Below are 16,398 nucleotides of genomic sequence, written 5' to 3'. Positions count from 1 at the left end.
CAGGATAATTCTAAAAACAGAATAATTTTTCAATTCACTTTGATTTTTAAAAATATCTACCATATGGAACTTTTTTCCCTTTTTTGCAGAGTGGGGTAGATGCTGTGAAATCAAACAATAATAGTGTGTCACAAGGATGAGGATGGCTGTTCATTAGAGAATGATAAAAGTACCAGCATGCCACCTTAATATTCCTTTGCATGTGCTTTATGTGAAGGCACCTGTGAGATAGAATTCATGGTTTGTCCTCCCCATGAGGCACTATGATACAAGGGAATTGCAGTGTTGCCTTCTGCCCAGCCCCCATGCACAGCATTCAGAACAGGGCTGAATGCAGGTTGACAAAAACTTGCTAACATAAATATACATATGAATTCAAGAATGCACTCTTCTACAGACAGAAACATGCTAAAAGGAGAGGTCACAATGTGACAGCTCAAGCCTGGGCTCCAGGCCCAGTGACCTGGCAAAACAGAATTAACCTTGCTAACACCTGCTGTGAGATGCAAGAGACAAGTCAAGGCATTGCCTTGACCTTCAGTTTCTCCATATGTGAATGGAAAGGAGATGATAAAAGAATAACCCAGAGGGAGAAAAGATGGCACACACAACTTTCCCTCCTATCTTCCTCCTAACTACCCCAGCTTCACCAGGTCTCCCATGAATTCCAGCTGCACAAACACACCTGGCCTCTGCTTTCTCCCCACCATTCCCACCCTCTCCCCATCCCTAAGTAGTTCAAGCTCAGAGGTGCACAAGCCTATGTCCCCTTAGCTTAATTAAAACAGGATGAAATGTTTCAAAAAGAAATTCACTAAGAAGCTAGAGGGGAAATGCAGCTAAAATAAACAAAAGAAATTCAAAAGCTTGGAAGCTTTCAAACCACTCTAAAAGAATATCAAATCAACACACCATACACCTTAAACTTACACAATGTTGTGTCAATTATATTTTGATAAAACTGGAAGAAAAAACATCAAATGGAAATGGGAGAAAATATTTCATTGATAATAGCATATGTATAAATATCAGGAATGAACTCCATATGAGAAATACAGAAACTAGATTTTAAAACTATAAACATTTTATCCAAGGGCATAAAATTCAATCTGAAAATAAAAACATAACATTTTCTTAGATAGGAAGACAATATTATATAAACATAAAATATAAATGTAATGTAATACCTATTATAACTCTGATAGGTTTGTGTGTTTTTAATTAAATAATATAATACTAAAATAAAAAAACAAACACTCTAAAAATCTAGAAGCATTTAACCGCAGATTGGTGCTTCATGGGTGTAGCTTTTAGTCTTACAAGTTCTGGGTCCCTTTCTTCTACTCTGTCTGATTTGGATACTGACTCAAGCTACTTGGGTACTGGACTTGGTAACAATTTAGGCAGGCACTGCTCTTAGGTCTGGTGGGTTTCCAGTCCCTGCCAGTACTGGTATCATAGCCTTCTTTCCCAGTATGAGCTCCTAGGATATTCCCTCCTCTAGCCCTGACATCTTCTGCTTTAATTTGTGGAGCCACCCTGGCTCCTGGCTAGGGTAGCACTTTATCTCTGTCCCAAAGAGACCTGAAAACTGCACTGTAATAAGCCTATAAGTCTTTCCTTTTCTTCCTTTACCTTCCTAGAATTCTCAGTGGTTCCTGGCACCATGGCTGTCTCCTCTCACCTTGTGTACTTCCTTAAAGCAGGAATGCTTGGTGGGGCCCATGAATGTGCTTCAAAAGATCTACAGATCCCTGAAATTACAGCCACAAGTATATGTATGTGCAAACATATAAGAATATTTTTTTATGAAAAGAAGGCTTACAGCTTTCATCAAAAAAACTCGAATGAGTTGATGACCCCTCAAAAATAAAAGCCCATCCTCTTGGGAACAGTGCAGCAGGACCTTGGTAACAAAGCCCTCCTGAAATGCAACGCAACACAAGGAAGAATGAAGCATATGGCTTTCAAATCTTGCTAAACCCATGTGACCAAATTCATTGGGTGGTCATGATCTCAGATTCAGGTTCTTACAGCGAAAAGGCTAGAAAAAGGCTAGAATCTGCAACTACATGATTCCATTCCCTTAGTGATTAAGGTTATCCACTGCACAGCAGCTTGCCAGCTGGTTAGAAAACTCACCTATCTCCATTTCTATGAAAGCTGCTTCATCTGGTAGGGCCCGTGGGATCACTCCAGGGTCACTGAAGCTGGTCCTCAACAGTGTAGCCATGGAGAAAAGGAAGAGCATGGCAGCAAACACAGGGATGGCAGGAGACAGCTGGACAGCCAGGTAGCGGCATCTGAAGAAAGCAGTCAATTGAACATTTAGTTATAGCTACCCTATATGGACCTCAAATGGTTATCAGCATGTCGATCTTGTCTCCGCAACAAAATCGGCAGTGCCCTGAGGGAAGGGACCATGTTTTTTCTTCTCTTGAATTACCCATAACTCCTAATATATGGTTCTGCACACAATAGGAGCTCAACAATTATCTGACTGATGGACCTATAACCCACAGAAGACAGTCTCAAGGGACCTCCCCCTATCATCAAGTCCAGTCCCTCCTGTTGGCCTGCTGAAGACCCCCATTTCCTCTGTGCCTCAGGAAAGGCTCACACCTACTAAGGTCAGGGAAGCAACTGAGCCTGAACTTGTAATTACCACAGGTTGCTCTTACTCTGGGAATGTGTAGAAGCTTTTCAAAAACACTCATCTGGCATTAGGCCTGAGCTCAAGAAGGAGGAAGAAAGAGGAGAACCATTTATGAAGCAAGGTCCCAGCATCAGACAGAGGGTAGGTCTGGCATGCTTCAAAACCAATGAAAAGTTTCAGGGCTGCTGACTGACTTTGAAACATACATTCTTTTCTCTCCTCGATGAGCTCTGCTAGTAGGTGTCAAGTGCCCTTAGGCAAGGAAATAAGAAAATTGTATCTCCTTAGCACCCCTTCTCAACCTAATGTTTCCTTCCCCTTTCCTCATAATTCATCTGGAAGGTTACCCCTCTTCCTCTCTGGATATCCCAGCTCTACTCATCTTTCAGGTCCCAGAAACATCAATGCCATCATTGTCATCATCACAATTTACTGAGCACTCACCATATGCTAGGCATTGCACTAAGCCCTTTATTGCATCGTCTCATTCAATTCTCACACTAAATCCACAAGGTAGCTTTGATAGAGAGAGGTCTTGCCTCCTCCAAAAGGTCTATCCTGAGCTGCACTAATCTCTCCCTTCTCTACTGCTGTCGTCATTACTGCCAGAGCCTTGTGTTGTTTCCTAGCTGTTTTTCACTATGTTGACCTCATCTCCCCCAGCTGGACTTCATAAGAGCAAGAACCTTGTCTTTTTTGAAGTGGGAACATTTGGGTTTGAATTGTGGTTCTACCAGCTCCTAGTTGGGTGACTTAATTAACATCAGTCTCCTTAACTGTGAAATGAGGATAATAATAGTACTACGTAGGGTCATTTTGTGGATCAAATGCATGAATATAAATAAAGTGCTTAGAACTGCACCTGACACATAGTAAACTTTAAATTAATGCCAGCTATTAACATTACCATCATGGTTCTATATCTCCCAGAGCTTGATGCAAGTACGGGAACAAAGAAGCTACCAACAAATGTTTGTTATGTTAAACTGAATTTCAAACCAAATAAATAGGAATATGTAATGAGAGTTATCACTGACCTATTTTTATTCTCTTCCTCCTGAGGGACATTTTTTTCATTCAACACAGAGATCTTCTCTTGGAGGCAGACTATAAGTGGATGAGCAAGGACCAGAGGGAGAGCAGAAAAAGTACGCTAAGGAAAACGACCTACCTCATCAGCATGGGAATTAAGCAAGCTGCTGTCCATTCAGAGAAAACATTTAACCCCGGGTTGTACATTCGCTGTAGCTTTGGAACAGTCCCCATGAGATCCTCCCCTTGCCTCCCCACCACACACACAACTGCATGAGGGGTGCAAGACAACTATAATATTAGGCTGAGCAATTTGTCATAAAGGTGAATGTATGTAGTAAACTTGCAAAATGATGTTTGTGGCATTTTGTTTGCTTGCCTGCTTATTTGTTTTTTAACAAACTCCTTGGCCTTAGCCTGCTTTTGTAGGATTTACTTCTTCTAAAAGCTAAGGATAGGAGGCAAAATTTGAAGAACTGAAGGATCTGACTGAGTACAGAGTAATTAAGACTCCTGCATATCACTAGCTTGTGGATTACCCTCTTTTCCATTGTTCCACATTCAGTAGTACAGATAATCAAGAAGTGAATTCAGAAGCAAAAGTCACCTCCACCTACCAGGGACCCAAAGGACACAAGAGAAATACAAGACTGTTTCACAAGCAAGCCAAGTAAAAAAATTACCACACTAACAGAAAACAGCTATCTTTCTAATCCCTGCCCATTTCTAAAATCACTCTAGAAAACAAGTAATCTCTCTAGGACTCGAACTGCTCTGGGTGTACAGACTCCAATAAACAGAAAAATCAGAGCCATCCGATCAGCCACCAAAGGGATTTTAAATTGTTTTATTACAGGAAAAAAAATACAGAGGAAAAAGGGGCACCTGGGTAGCTCAGTCGGTTGTGTCCAACTCTCGATTTTGGCTCACTTCACTGATGTGAAGTCTGCTTGAGATCCTCTCTCTCTCTCTCTCTCTGTCTGCACCTCTCCACCATACTCTCCCTTTCTCTTTCTCTCTCTCTCTCTGTTCCTCTCTTTCTCTCAAATAAAATAAAGAATACCAAATAAAAAAGATACAGAGAAAATTTCTCTCCCACTCTCTCTCTCACACACACACACACGCGTGCACGCACACACACACACGCACACACACACACAATCAATGTTAACCCCATGCACGAAGGACCTGAGATTAACTAAGTCCCATTCCAACACCTGCTTGTCAACCAGACAAAGAACAACTTAGATTTGAATTACGCTACGCCATCAAGGATAAAAGTCTCTGTAATCTCCACATGGACTATCTTCTGCACCTGCTAAAACAATCCACTCTGTGTGTCAACAAGTACACAATAGGCCCATTGTATTGTTCTCCAGAGATGAGGCTACTGGTAGCCAGTTGTCACTAGTGAGTGGGTGTGGCTGAGAAGGCAGATGTGGGACCAACAGGCCTTTCCACTCCAAGTAAGAGGAAACTAAGAGAGCCAGTGGCTAAGACTACTGTCAACTATAACATAGCATGTCTGTCTTTAACAGTTATGATCAAAAATATCCGCATAGGTTAATCCCATAATTGCAGTACACTAGGGATCTGAATCTGACAGGAATCGGGTATGTGAAGATTTGGTGGTAATTCCCAATACTGATCTGAGAAGTCAGGAGTATCCTAAATCACTAATTTGTCTTGGTGAAAGACTAGATCTGTCATCCATAAATATAAGCTGTTTTTGAAAACCCCTAGTACTTTCCATTTATATCTCTTCTTGGAATAATGATATCCATACACTTCTTGAAACAGAACTCTCTTTTGTCTTCAAAGTGCCAATAGGTTTTCCCCCTTCCGAAGGGTTTAGCAGTTCCTTTTCTCCCTTGTGAATTTTAGAAATGCAACCATGTCCCCACTAAGTCTTTATTTATTCCACCTGAAAAGATATCATTATTTTAAGCCATCTTCTACCAACTTCTTGATTGGCCTTAGGTTTCCATAGCTGGGCTAGATGAGTGGACTTCTACATGTCCCATGGCCACATGGTGGTACTGTCTAGCAGTAACCAGCAGTGCCAGGCTGGGCTAGTGTGTCATGTCCCATCCCCTACCCCCAGCATGCTAGTTCGTTAGAAGGACAATGATAATGACACAGACTTCAACTGACGTGAAAAAACTCAAAAGAGATTCATAAATAGAACCGGTGAGAAACCAGACAGATTCCATAGCAGGGCTCTGCCTCATAGACTGGGAGTGTGGACTGGTGTTCTATACAATACTCTAAATCTAAGTGTCCCTAAAAGCTCAGTGCAATCAATCAGCCAATAAGTATTTATGGGTCTAACAAATGAAGAACAAGAGAAAACAGGAGTTAATTTTATTGGGGAAAATATAACTAACATATGAAACAACTACAGAATAAGATAAGACAGTAATCAAGGGTTAGGATGGTGATTCAGACCCTAAGGACTCTAAGTGGTCAGAGAAGAGCTCTCTTAGGAAGCTGGTGGCTGCTTAAAACTGCTCCCATAGCAGCGATTAAGGGTGGCTTTAAGCACAGTTTGGGACAGCAGAAAGGCCCCAAGGATTAGAGCCCCACGATGGCCCTCAGTCCAACATAATAGCAATAAGCCTTTGCTGTAAGTCCTCACTGATATGATACTATTTACCTTTAAACCATAATAAACATGTAGAACCACCTATAAGACTGATTCAAGGGTCTTCTGATGACACTTCAGAGTCTGCTGATAGGGAAAATTTTCCTTAGACACTAAAACATAATTGGAAATCAGCCTCCAGATTGACTGCTATTTGAAGGTCAGGGGAAGATGCATAACTCTGTTTTGTTCCAGTAGCAATGGGGAAGATTAACCAAACAGGGACAGTTTCAATTCTGAGGCAATGAACCATCCTCTCACTGAGGAGGGCCAAAATTTGTAGCCAGGCAAGCCTGCTAAATAGTTGCTAAATCTGTTATATTAGCAAATTTCACATTTCAATTATACCAAAAATAACACATTTCAAACATAACAAATAACAAATTTCAATTATAATATACTCCTGCTTAAATATTTAGAACAATTCCCCACTGCTTAATATATTAATCCCTAAGCCCCACAGGCCAGTATTCCAAGGCCCTCCATTAGTTTAACTGGCCTTATCTAATCATCATCATAAGGCTCTTGTCCTCTCATTGCTCCATTCCAGAAACATACCCCTAATTACACTGAATTCACTAGCTTCTTGCTATTGCAAAATGAATAAGGTGCTTCTTTTGTTCTTAAACGCAATACTAGCTCAGGCATCTCTGAGAAAGAAGATCTAGGAGGTCTCTTCTCTCCCTCAATAAACATCTCAACTGATGTCAGCAAGCTGGGGGACATCCCTCTTCTTTGTGCTTGCTTTTCCCAAAATAGAAAATCACTATACTAAGTTAAAACTCATTCCCAAAAGATGGGAGATGCATTCGATAGAGATTGACAGTGTGATGGGGCACCTGGGTGGCTCAGTCAGTTAACCATCCGACTTCAGCTCAGGTAATGATCTCGCAGTTTGTAGGTTCAAGGCCTGTGTCGGGCTCTGTGCTGATAGCTCAGAGCCTGGAGCCTGCTTCGAATTCTGTGTCTCCCCTTCTCTCTGCTCCTCCCCTGTTCATGCTCTGTCTCTCTCTGTTTCTCAATAATAAATAAATGTTAAAAACAAAAAAGAGAGAGATTGACAGTGTAAAACTCATTACCACAAAAAGTAGTAGAAGCTGAATATACACAGATGAATTCTGAATGACTGAACTGCAAAGGAAGGAAAGCATACTGTTCAGAAGACATAACCCAACCCTTCTCCAGGAAGCATGCTTTATCAGGAAGTTGAACTTAGCTAAGTACTACAACACATTGGTATTAGAGAGACAACTATGATGTTCTAAAACTGTCATTTGGTTGGCCAAGTCATAGACAGAATCTTGGGCTAGGTAAAGCACAAGACAGAACCTCCAAAGAAAAATTTTCCAGAGAATGTTCTCTTGGTTAGAGATGATGATAAAGTCACTTTTCCCCTTTCCCCATCTCATCTAACTTCAGGAACCTGGATCTTGTTGCTATAGGCACAAATATTCTGCCAGGTCAGTTTGGTTTTGGTCTACATAGCTCTGTGTCTCCTCAAGCCTGGCAATTTTGTGTTGTCAGATGGCCTTTTCTCTTCCCTCTGTCTTCAAGGACATGATGCCCTTTTCATCAGGATCATCCACACAGTGATGAGGTAGGGAGCACCCATTGCTTAATTTTTCTCCAAGCCATCCTTATTCATGCAGCAAGGACTCTGAGTGGTCACAGAGGCGGTGACCCCTCGTAACTCACAAAGCTTAGTTTCTAGGTTCACACTTAGAGATGGGCTTCCCTATTCCTGCAAGGCTACCAGAATGCCATGCCAGGATGCTATCAGTTTTCTACAAAGACACCTTCATTTTGAGGAGCATGAACTGGGGAGGCCCAAATAACCTAGATGCCACTAGGTAACATAATCACTAGTTAGCAAGCACCCAGAATATGCTGGTCTAGCATTTGGCACTATGCATGCTTGAGTAAATCTGAATGTCTTCAGGATTCCATATTCAAGAGGTAACAATGAGATGAAAGGCAGTGTGTCATATAGAGGCATTGGTTGGCCAGCTGATCTTGATAAAGTAATCTCTCTTCTGTGGGCCTGGTTTCCTCACCTGCAAAAGGATAGAGATAGTCTCCAAGACCCCTTCCAGTTCTACCATTCTATGATTCTGTGAGTCAAGACATTAAAAGTGTATCCAGAATGTATTATTAATTCAGTAACATTTATTGACCACCTAGGTTATGTAAGGCCTAGCAGAGGGCACTGTGGGGGCTACAAAGACATAGGAGATAGTCCCTGACACTGAAAGAGCTCAAAGTGCAATAATCATAGAATTTAGAAATCTAACAAATGTCATATGATTATGTGTTAAATGAGCAGTATATACAATTAGTCCTACAAATGCACTAATTACTAGAAAGGTTTCATGAAGGAAGATGCAAGAAGGGACTTGAAAGAGTGGTAAAATTTGGATAGGCTAGAAGTGGGTCAATTACTAAGCAAAGTTACAAAGCTTTTTTCAGTTCATCCAGTTCAATGACTCCTCTGTACAACAGAAGCAACTATAAGGGTCAGTCCAACAGGGTTTGATAGTGCCTTGATACAATTTCCTCTACATACGTCACAATGAGGCATAAGCACTGACCATAGCAGCAAATTGCTTTTACTTCAGGGGTCAAAAGTCACATAGTCATTCTTGCCATAGAGAAGTATGGTACCTTGACCCCACCAGTGATCTGGGCACAAAGTTAAAAGAGATAGCTAGGAAGCCAAGCCCAGAAAACAGTGCACTTGGTCCTTCCCCCAAGCTTTATCAGGAAGTTGAATTTGACTACATACCACAACAGTCTTTGAGTAGCAGGACACCTCACAGTTGTCAGTGTCATTCTGCTATAATGTCCTGACATTACCAGCCAAGCTGGTGGCTACATGTTCTCACAAGCTGGACAGGGTTTGGCCAGAAAAGACTGAGAATGGCTCATGTGGTCAAAGCTAAAACTGGCATATACATGCACAGTATATTTCCTAAATACCTCACCCTAAAAATAAATTAGGAAATCCTTTTCTTAAGCACTGCACAATTTTCACTCTGCCTTTAAAGTCAATACTTTTACCATAGATACAATTACATTTAAATATGTAAACGTATTTAAATACAGCTACCTACCTACCTATCTATCCTTTCCTTTTCGTGTGTGAATCTTCCAGACAAACACAACAGTTATGCAGAATTTCAAACTCTCAGAGTTGCAAGAGGCTCAGTGATAATGTACCCCAATTTCCCATCCTGGGAGGAGTCAACTTTGTGACAGCATCCCTGAGAGATGGCCATCCAGTATCTTTGGAAACATAACAACACAGAGCTAACTAGCTCCTGGATGGACAACCTTCATTCATTTTATGTATTCAACCTACTGTCTGTCCTGTGAAAATCACAGGCCCCTCCTTTGAGAAGTCTAAACATGTAAAAGCAAAATCCAAAAATAAAAAGATATCCACTGGCACTACTAATATTGCATGTTTTTCATCAAGGGGTGCCCACATGCCTGACCAGATTTCTCAAGCCATCTGGCTGACCCAGGGCTGTGTCATGGGAGGCTATAAATCAACTTGCACTTGTCCCTAAGCATCTACTGCAAGCAAGACCCAGTTACTAAAATGCAGGTCCAGATGTGCAGCAAGATCTAGAATTCCTCTTCATTGGTGGTTCAGACACCCTCACCAGCCTCAAGGCAGGAGACTACATTAGCTGATTTCCTGAGGTCTCCCTAATGTTCTAATACTAACTAAGGGGCCCATATTATGATCCCCATATCCCATCCCCCACTGTGTGTTTGGTAGTGAATTATATACTACAAAGCAAATGGTCAACCAGAAAAAGATTTCATTTCTGAGGCATGCTGGTGTCCTTTGTACAGCCTGTCACTGGCTAGGCATAAAGCAACTACCACCCAGAGTGTCTGTGTGCCTTACATGACAGACACACATGGACAAACACACACACACATGCACACACACACACGCACACACCCACATGCACACAGATTCTACCACTCTCAGTAAAAATGATTCATTGCCAGAGTCCTCTCCCTTTTGGTCAGATTTATGCTTCCCCATTCCACTCATTAGCTAACACATTTACTTCCTTCTCTCTTCTTCCCTTCCTCCTCCTTCCCCCAGCCTTACACTAAAAAAATATTTACTCTATCACACAGACAGCTGGAACTCAATGCAGTTTACAAACAACCTCAGCCTTCATATCTGAGGGCAAAGCACAAGGAGTAACTTGGGGGAAAAAAGTCATCTTGGTAGAAAACTTAACCTGCCTCTGTCAAACAGTAACTTAGCTAATTATAAGCTACATCCCACAGGCAGTTTTGTTCAGAGGCCTTTGGGGCCTAAGTGGGACAGATCCAAATCAGACTCTGTCTGGATCCCATATACAAAAAAGGCCAAACACCAATAGCTCCAAATTTCAAGTTCCCCTGGACAGTCAAACCAGAGGTTTTCTGGGCCCAGAATTACCAGCTCACTCAGGGCCTAGAAACAAATCTCATCTCTGTTTTAAATGGTTCCAACCACAAAAATTTAACTCTAAGATGGAGGGGAGTGGCAGCAAAAAGAGCTAGTGATTCAGCAGGGGAAGGAATGAAAGAGAGGGAGAATGATAGAAAGCAGAGTTCAGCTCTACACTTCCAAAAAGAAGCAAGGCAGGAATAAAGCAAAAAAAAAAAAAAAATTTGGAGAGAAGGGTGAAAGGGGAAAGCATTTTATTAGTGGTACATGTATGCCTGCCTGTTGCACATGCTCACTTGTACCACACACAAGTACACACATACACACACACCACCATAAACCTAAGACTGGAAAGCAACTAAGAAGCCATTACCAGCCTGACTTCGCCAAATACTTCACAAAGTCAGTAGCAAAGGCAGTAGCAAAAGTGCCTTTGACAAAGAGCTTCTCTGACCTTCCTTTTGTAGCCGTGTTATAAACTTCCCCCCATCCCCGCCACTGTTACTCAAGCCAGCTACAACCATCAAAACGTCTAGCAAAACAGCCTGAAAAATCACTCTTGATGCACTGGGAAAGCTTGGAGCCCTTACAGAAGACGGACAAGAAGAGCTCCAAGCGACCAGAGCTCATTTTGATTACCTGCAAAGTCTGGCCAAGGAGCCCCCTCCTCCCTCCCATGGCCACACCTCAGCATGAGAGCTCTGGGGTCACAGAAGTGCCAGAACTACAGCAGGCTCATATTAGGTGTGGCTCACAGTCTATACACACACCTCTTGGCTCCTCAAGGCCCTCCTCATAATAATCCCAAACCAATTAGCATTGCTCCCCTCCCTAGAGTATACAGCATTCTCAGCATACCCAGTAGTCGTGCTACAGTACCCTAGAATCCAACTGGACACCTCCCTCGAGCAGTGACCTATACAGGCTTCAAACGGTGGCTCTAGTACCAGCTATTATATCACAGAAAAAAACAACTCCAAAGCTGGCATCAGGCACACATGGAATACAGAGTTGTTTATGCTGAGTGATCTTGAGGGAAACTCACATTTAAAAAGCACATATGTGCCACACATGTAGCTGAGGCTGGAACCGATCTGAAGATTCCCAGTTCAGTTGGCTTTTCAATTTAAGAGCTAGGAGAAGTGAGCCCTATAGAAATAGCACCTGGAATAACAGAATAGGTGAGTTTTGTAGTATAGAATTATGACCATGAGGGCTGCCCGTAGGCCCAAGAGGGGCAGGGAAGAGGGAGTCTGTCACTAAACACCTAAGGAGACCACTGAAAAGGAGAGGTGAATAACAAAGACAAATTCCTTTATTTCCCAAGTGTGCCAAGGGTAGCCCCAAATCTGTGCCATAAAATTGGTTTCTTGGTTTTTTCAGGAAGCACATACCCTATTACAAGCACAAAGAAATGAACTTAGTTGGCATGATCTATAGACATTGCTCAAGAGGATAGTGATAGCCAAGGACCATCCACAAACTCCCCAGAAAGAAGGTTCTTCCCCTGGACCCAAAGTAACCATAATCAGGCAACTCTACTCAATCGAAACTCACTCGAAGGCGAAGAAGAGTGTACATGTCCCCAAGATGAGGAAGAGGGTCAAATAGAAGATGCCCTTTTGCCGGGCCATCATGACTCGACCATCACAGCAGAAGGTGTTCCTGCCTGGGAGTTTCTCCCATTTCCGTGTCACCTTCTTTCTCACCACCATCACAGACATGATTGGAATTCCTGGTCCAAAATGGGCTTTGTGATTACAAGAGGGAAGAAACAGAAGCTGAGCCCAGCTTTGAAATCACGATGCCTGCTATTGCTGCCACGAGGTCAAACATCATCAAAAGTCCAATTTCTAGTCCTAAGAGAAAGCACAAAAAGAAAAATATGAGGCAGTAACAAGAAAATGCAGTTCAATCCTCCTTTACCAGAGGTGGAAAATGAGCACTGCCTGAAAGTGTAGGGGTAGGGAAGTGGGAAAAGTTTATTTTCAATCTGTGTGTATCCTCTAAAAGGAGAAATGGCTAAAGGTTCTTTAAAAAAAGGGGGGGGTTACCATGTCTTCTTACTATGGATTTAATAATTCCTGTACTTCCAATATACTACTGACGATTTGATCATCACAGAACCTTGGAACTAGAAAGGATTTTTAGGGTAATGGCCACAATTACTTTGTTTTGGAAACGAGTAAAGACCAGAGAGAGGAAATAACTTGTCCAGGGTCACACAGCTACAAAACTAAGCCAAGAAAACATGTCTGCTTACTTTCAGGCCAGGGCATTTTTCACTATACCACACTGTTCTATAATCATCAGCAAGAAGACTCTCGAAATCATAGTAGAGTTTCTGTCCTTAAGGAGCCATTCCCTCCCCTCCTCCACTTCACCTTCTTTCTTCAATTAGCCACTCAAATATGAATCACACCAGGGAACAAGTCACCCTCTGGCAGGGCTAGGAAGTTCTGGACACTCTGTATACATATCCAGGTTGTATTTACTCGAAACAGATTTCCTCTAATCAAACCTCTGTAACTTCCTGAGTCTGGGAAATGAACCAATCTTGCTAGTCTAGCCTAACATTTGCGGGAATCTTAATGAAACCACATTACAGACCTGTAGGTGAAAGGCTGACTTAAGCAGGAGAGTTCTGGAATGGTTGGGGGTGGCGGTGGGTGGATATGTCAGCATCTAAGAAAAGTCATAAAGGTGCTTGCTTTCTGGGACATTCCATATGTACTATCTCCACTTGGCATCCTGAACCCCCAGGCCCAGGCTTTCTCGTCCACTGCCACCCTTCTCCTCCTCTCAGGTGTTGTGTTGTGGCCTCTACTGACACCACATGCCCCACGCTGGCAAGAATGAGGTGGAAGCCTGCAGCCTGCCTTACTGATGAGAAACAACCAACCCGAAATCATTCCGGGCTGGAGAGGTCAAGGGTCCAAACAGAGACTAGGAGATGAGCAGGGAAATGAGAAAGCAAGAAGGCTTGACGAAGGGGAGGGAGCACCAGAGGGGCAGAGAACACTTCCTTTGTGTAAAACTAACCTGGAAAACAATCTCCTCCAGATAAACCGGCCCAGCGGGAGAAGGGAGACCAGGAAGGGGAGCCGGGCCTGGGAGAACAAAGATCAAAATCCGTCAAGAGCCAGCGACCGGCCCACCAGCCGGGGGCCCGAGGCCCGAGGCCCGGGCGGCCGGCGGGCGCGGCCTCGGGAGGTCAGCTCTGCCTCTGCCACGCAGCAGACCACCGCCCCAGGCAGGTTGGGACGCGCGCCACCTCGCCACGCTCGTACACACTCACACACGCCCCGCCACGTGTAGTCAGCCGCGGCCAGGGGCTCAGCGGCTGCCCAGCTGAGAAGGGCAGTGCCAACGTCCGCGCGGCCGGTCGCAGCCGAGGGGCTGGCAGCCCACCATGCGGCCGAGCCCAAGAGACCCCAACCCCCACCCCTCATTACCTGAACCCGGGAGAACGAACTCGGCGGGGTACTGAGGGCAGGAAGTGGACTGTCCCAGGGGACCGCGTCAGCCGCCAGAGGTGGCAGCGACTTCTCCTCCCCAGTGTGGAGGCTGCCTCCTCCTGACAAGGGGCCCCAATGGTCGGGGCCCTAAACCAGCTGTGGCTACCGCCCACCGCTGGCCGAATGGAACGCTCCTCACGTCACCAGGTCGTTCCAGTAGTTGCTCGCCCTCCATTGGCTGCTCGGCTTCGGCGCCTCCGCCCCTACCACCCCTGCCCCGAACTACCATTGGTTACCCCGAACGCCACTCGATGCTGTCTCCGCCCCAGTCCCCCACCCATCTCCCGGCTTCGTGCCCACCTGCCAAGCCACTGCCAGGCTCCCTTTAGGGTCCGAGGGCCCATGTGAGAAGCGTCACTTTCTCCTGATATAGTTACGCAGACACGGAGGTGAAGGGTATTGCTGATGGGACAAGGAGAGACAGGGGTACCAGCCTCCTCTCACACACGCGGTGAGACGCTGAAGCAGCACTGGCTCACAGATCCGGGTGCTCAGCCTATAGTAGGTCCGCCCTGGGCCTTTTCGGTCCTACTTGCATGAAACCAACCGCAACCCGGGATTTTCCTCGTTATTGGCATAAAGACAAGTCCTCGGCCTCCCAAATCCCATTCAGTAGTTAGGGACCTCACTTCTGTCCCAGCACCCTGACTTTTGGAAGAAAACACACATAAAAAGGCACTTGAAAGAGATACCTGTCCCCAGGAACATAGAATCATTTTTGCAGTACCGAAAACCAATAATTGACGAAGTTAGGAAGACTCTACTGACAGGACTTAAATTCTTCCAGGTAGGTAATGAGGTAACATTGCCAAGAAGGTTGTAAATTACTGTTCGCTTTGTAGAGCTTATGATAATTGAGGAGGGCGGGGATCCAAGGCAGAATCCCCACCCACCAACCACATTGATTTTTTTCCTTCTGCCACCCTCCCCTCTGCTGTTACTACCACAATGAACCACTGCTACTGATCCGAATGAGTCGCATCCTTTAGAAGTTTGAGATTGGAGTGGGAAAAACAGTTGAGAACCAGGGCATTAATATTATACAGCGGACTTTAAAAGGCATTAGGTCTGTATTCACTAGTATGGCTCTTGGCTTCCAAACAGAGGAAATAGGAGAAAGGGCTGAAGGTGGCCTCTCCTTACTCGTCACACTGTCGGGGACAATGCCTAGGTTGCTAGCCATTTTCCTGAGCTTGAATAAAGTTTCTCTAGGGTGAGAGTATTTGCAATTAGTACACAGGAGACTGCCAAAGCTCTTCTCAAGGCAGACTTTTGGTGTGTTAGTTGAAGGACCATGTACTTGGTCAGGAACTATTTCCCCTTTACAGTATTTGGGTCCCACATCATATGAAGAACAAAAGCTATCTAATGATAATTACATTTGACACTTTCATGGCACCACCCTTCAATCAAAAACTTGGGGCGCCTGGGTGGCTTAGTCGGTTAAGCGTCCGACTTTCGCTTAGGTCATGATCTCGCGGTTCGTGGGTTCGAGCCCCGCGTCGGGCTCTGTGCTGACTGCCAGCTGGGAGCCTGGAGCCTGTTTCAGTCTGTGACTCCCTCTCTCTCTCTGACCCTCCCCTGCTCATGCTCTCTCTCTCTCTCCTAGAAATAAATTTAAAAAATTTAAAAAAAAAACTTAAAAGGATTAAAAAATCGCTAGGTAATTCTCTTATGAGAGAGATGTATCATTAATTTGTAGGGTAAAGTATGGGTCCTTATAAAGCTTCTATTGTTCCTTAGCACTCATGCTGATTATAATCACTGCTTTATTCCTTAAGCTGTATGGTCTATCATTGCCTCCATTTCTCCCCTTCGAATCCTGGAAGGTGCTGGTATTGCACACACTTGGCTATGGAAGGGAGAGGAACTTCTCTCAGCCCCATCAGACCTCTGGATTCCCAAGCCTGTGTCCACTAGGTGCCCTTAGTGATAGCATGTTTGCCCCAACTGCCATCCCCCTGACTGTGGAGCAGTCAAAAATAAATCTCTGCAGCTTCCAAACATAGTTTGTCCATATCTCAGGTGCAGGTGAAGCCCAGGGAGTCCTGGAATCGATGTGTCACAGCAGTGCATTCCTGGGCTCTGC

At 44.2% G+C, this 16,398-nt stretch overlaps 1 protein-coding gene across 2 annotated transcripts in view; it reads right to left on the bottom strand.

The window, feature by feature from the left end:
- Window positions 1–14,419, bottom strand: part of ZDHHC9 (zinc finger DHHC-type palmitoyltransferase 9) — a 34,761-nt gene extending 20,342 nt beyond the window's left edge. The window contains exons 1-4 of one of the 2 annotated variants that reach the window (XM_039250809.1): window positions 14,247–14,419; window positions 13,834–13,901; window positions 12,349–12,650; window positions 2,143–2,303 (exon numbers count right to left, since the gene is read on the bottom strand). In XM_039250809.1, coding sequence (XP_039106740.1) covers window positions 2,143–2,303; window positions 12,349–12,515 — 328 coding nt within the window. In that variant the 5' untranslated portion in view covers window positions 12,516–12,650; window positions 13,834–13,901; window positions 14,247–14,419. The remainder of the gene's footprint in view (window positions 1–2,142; window positions 2,304–12,348; window positions 12,651–13,833; window positions 13,902–14,246) is intronic. The other variant, XM_039250808.1, reaches the window with a different exon arrangement.
- Between the last annotated feature and the right edge of the window lie 1,979 nt (window positions 14,420–16,398).

The sequence above is a fragment of the Hyaena hyaena genome, unplaced genomic scaffold (genome assembly GCF_003009895.1).
Source record: "Hyaena hyaena isolate Hyena2069 unplaced genomic scaffold, ASM300989v1 scaffold_383, whole genome shotgun sequence".
Taxonomy (NCBI): Eukaryota; Metazoa; Chordata; class Mammalia; order Carnivora; family Hyaenidae; genus Hyaena; species Hyaena hyaena.
This window is presented reverse-complemented; position numbering and strand designations above follow the sequence as displayed.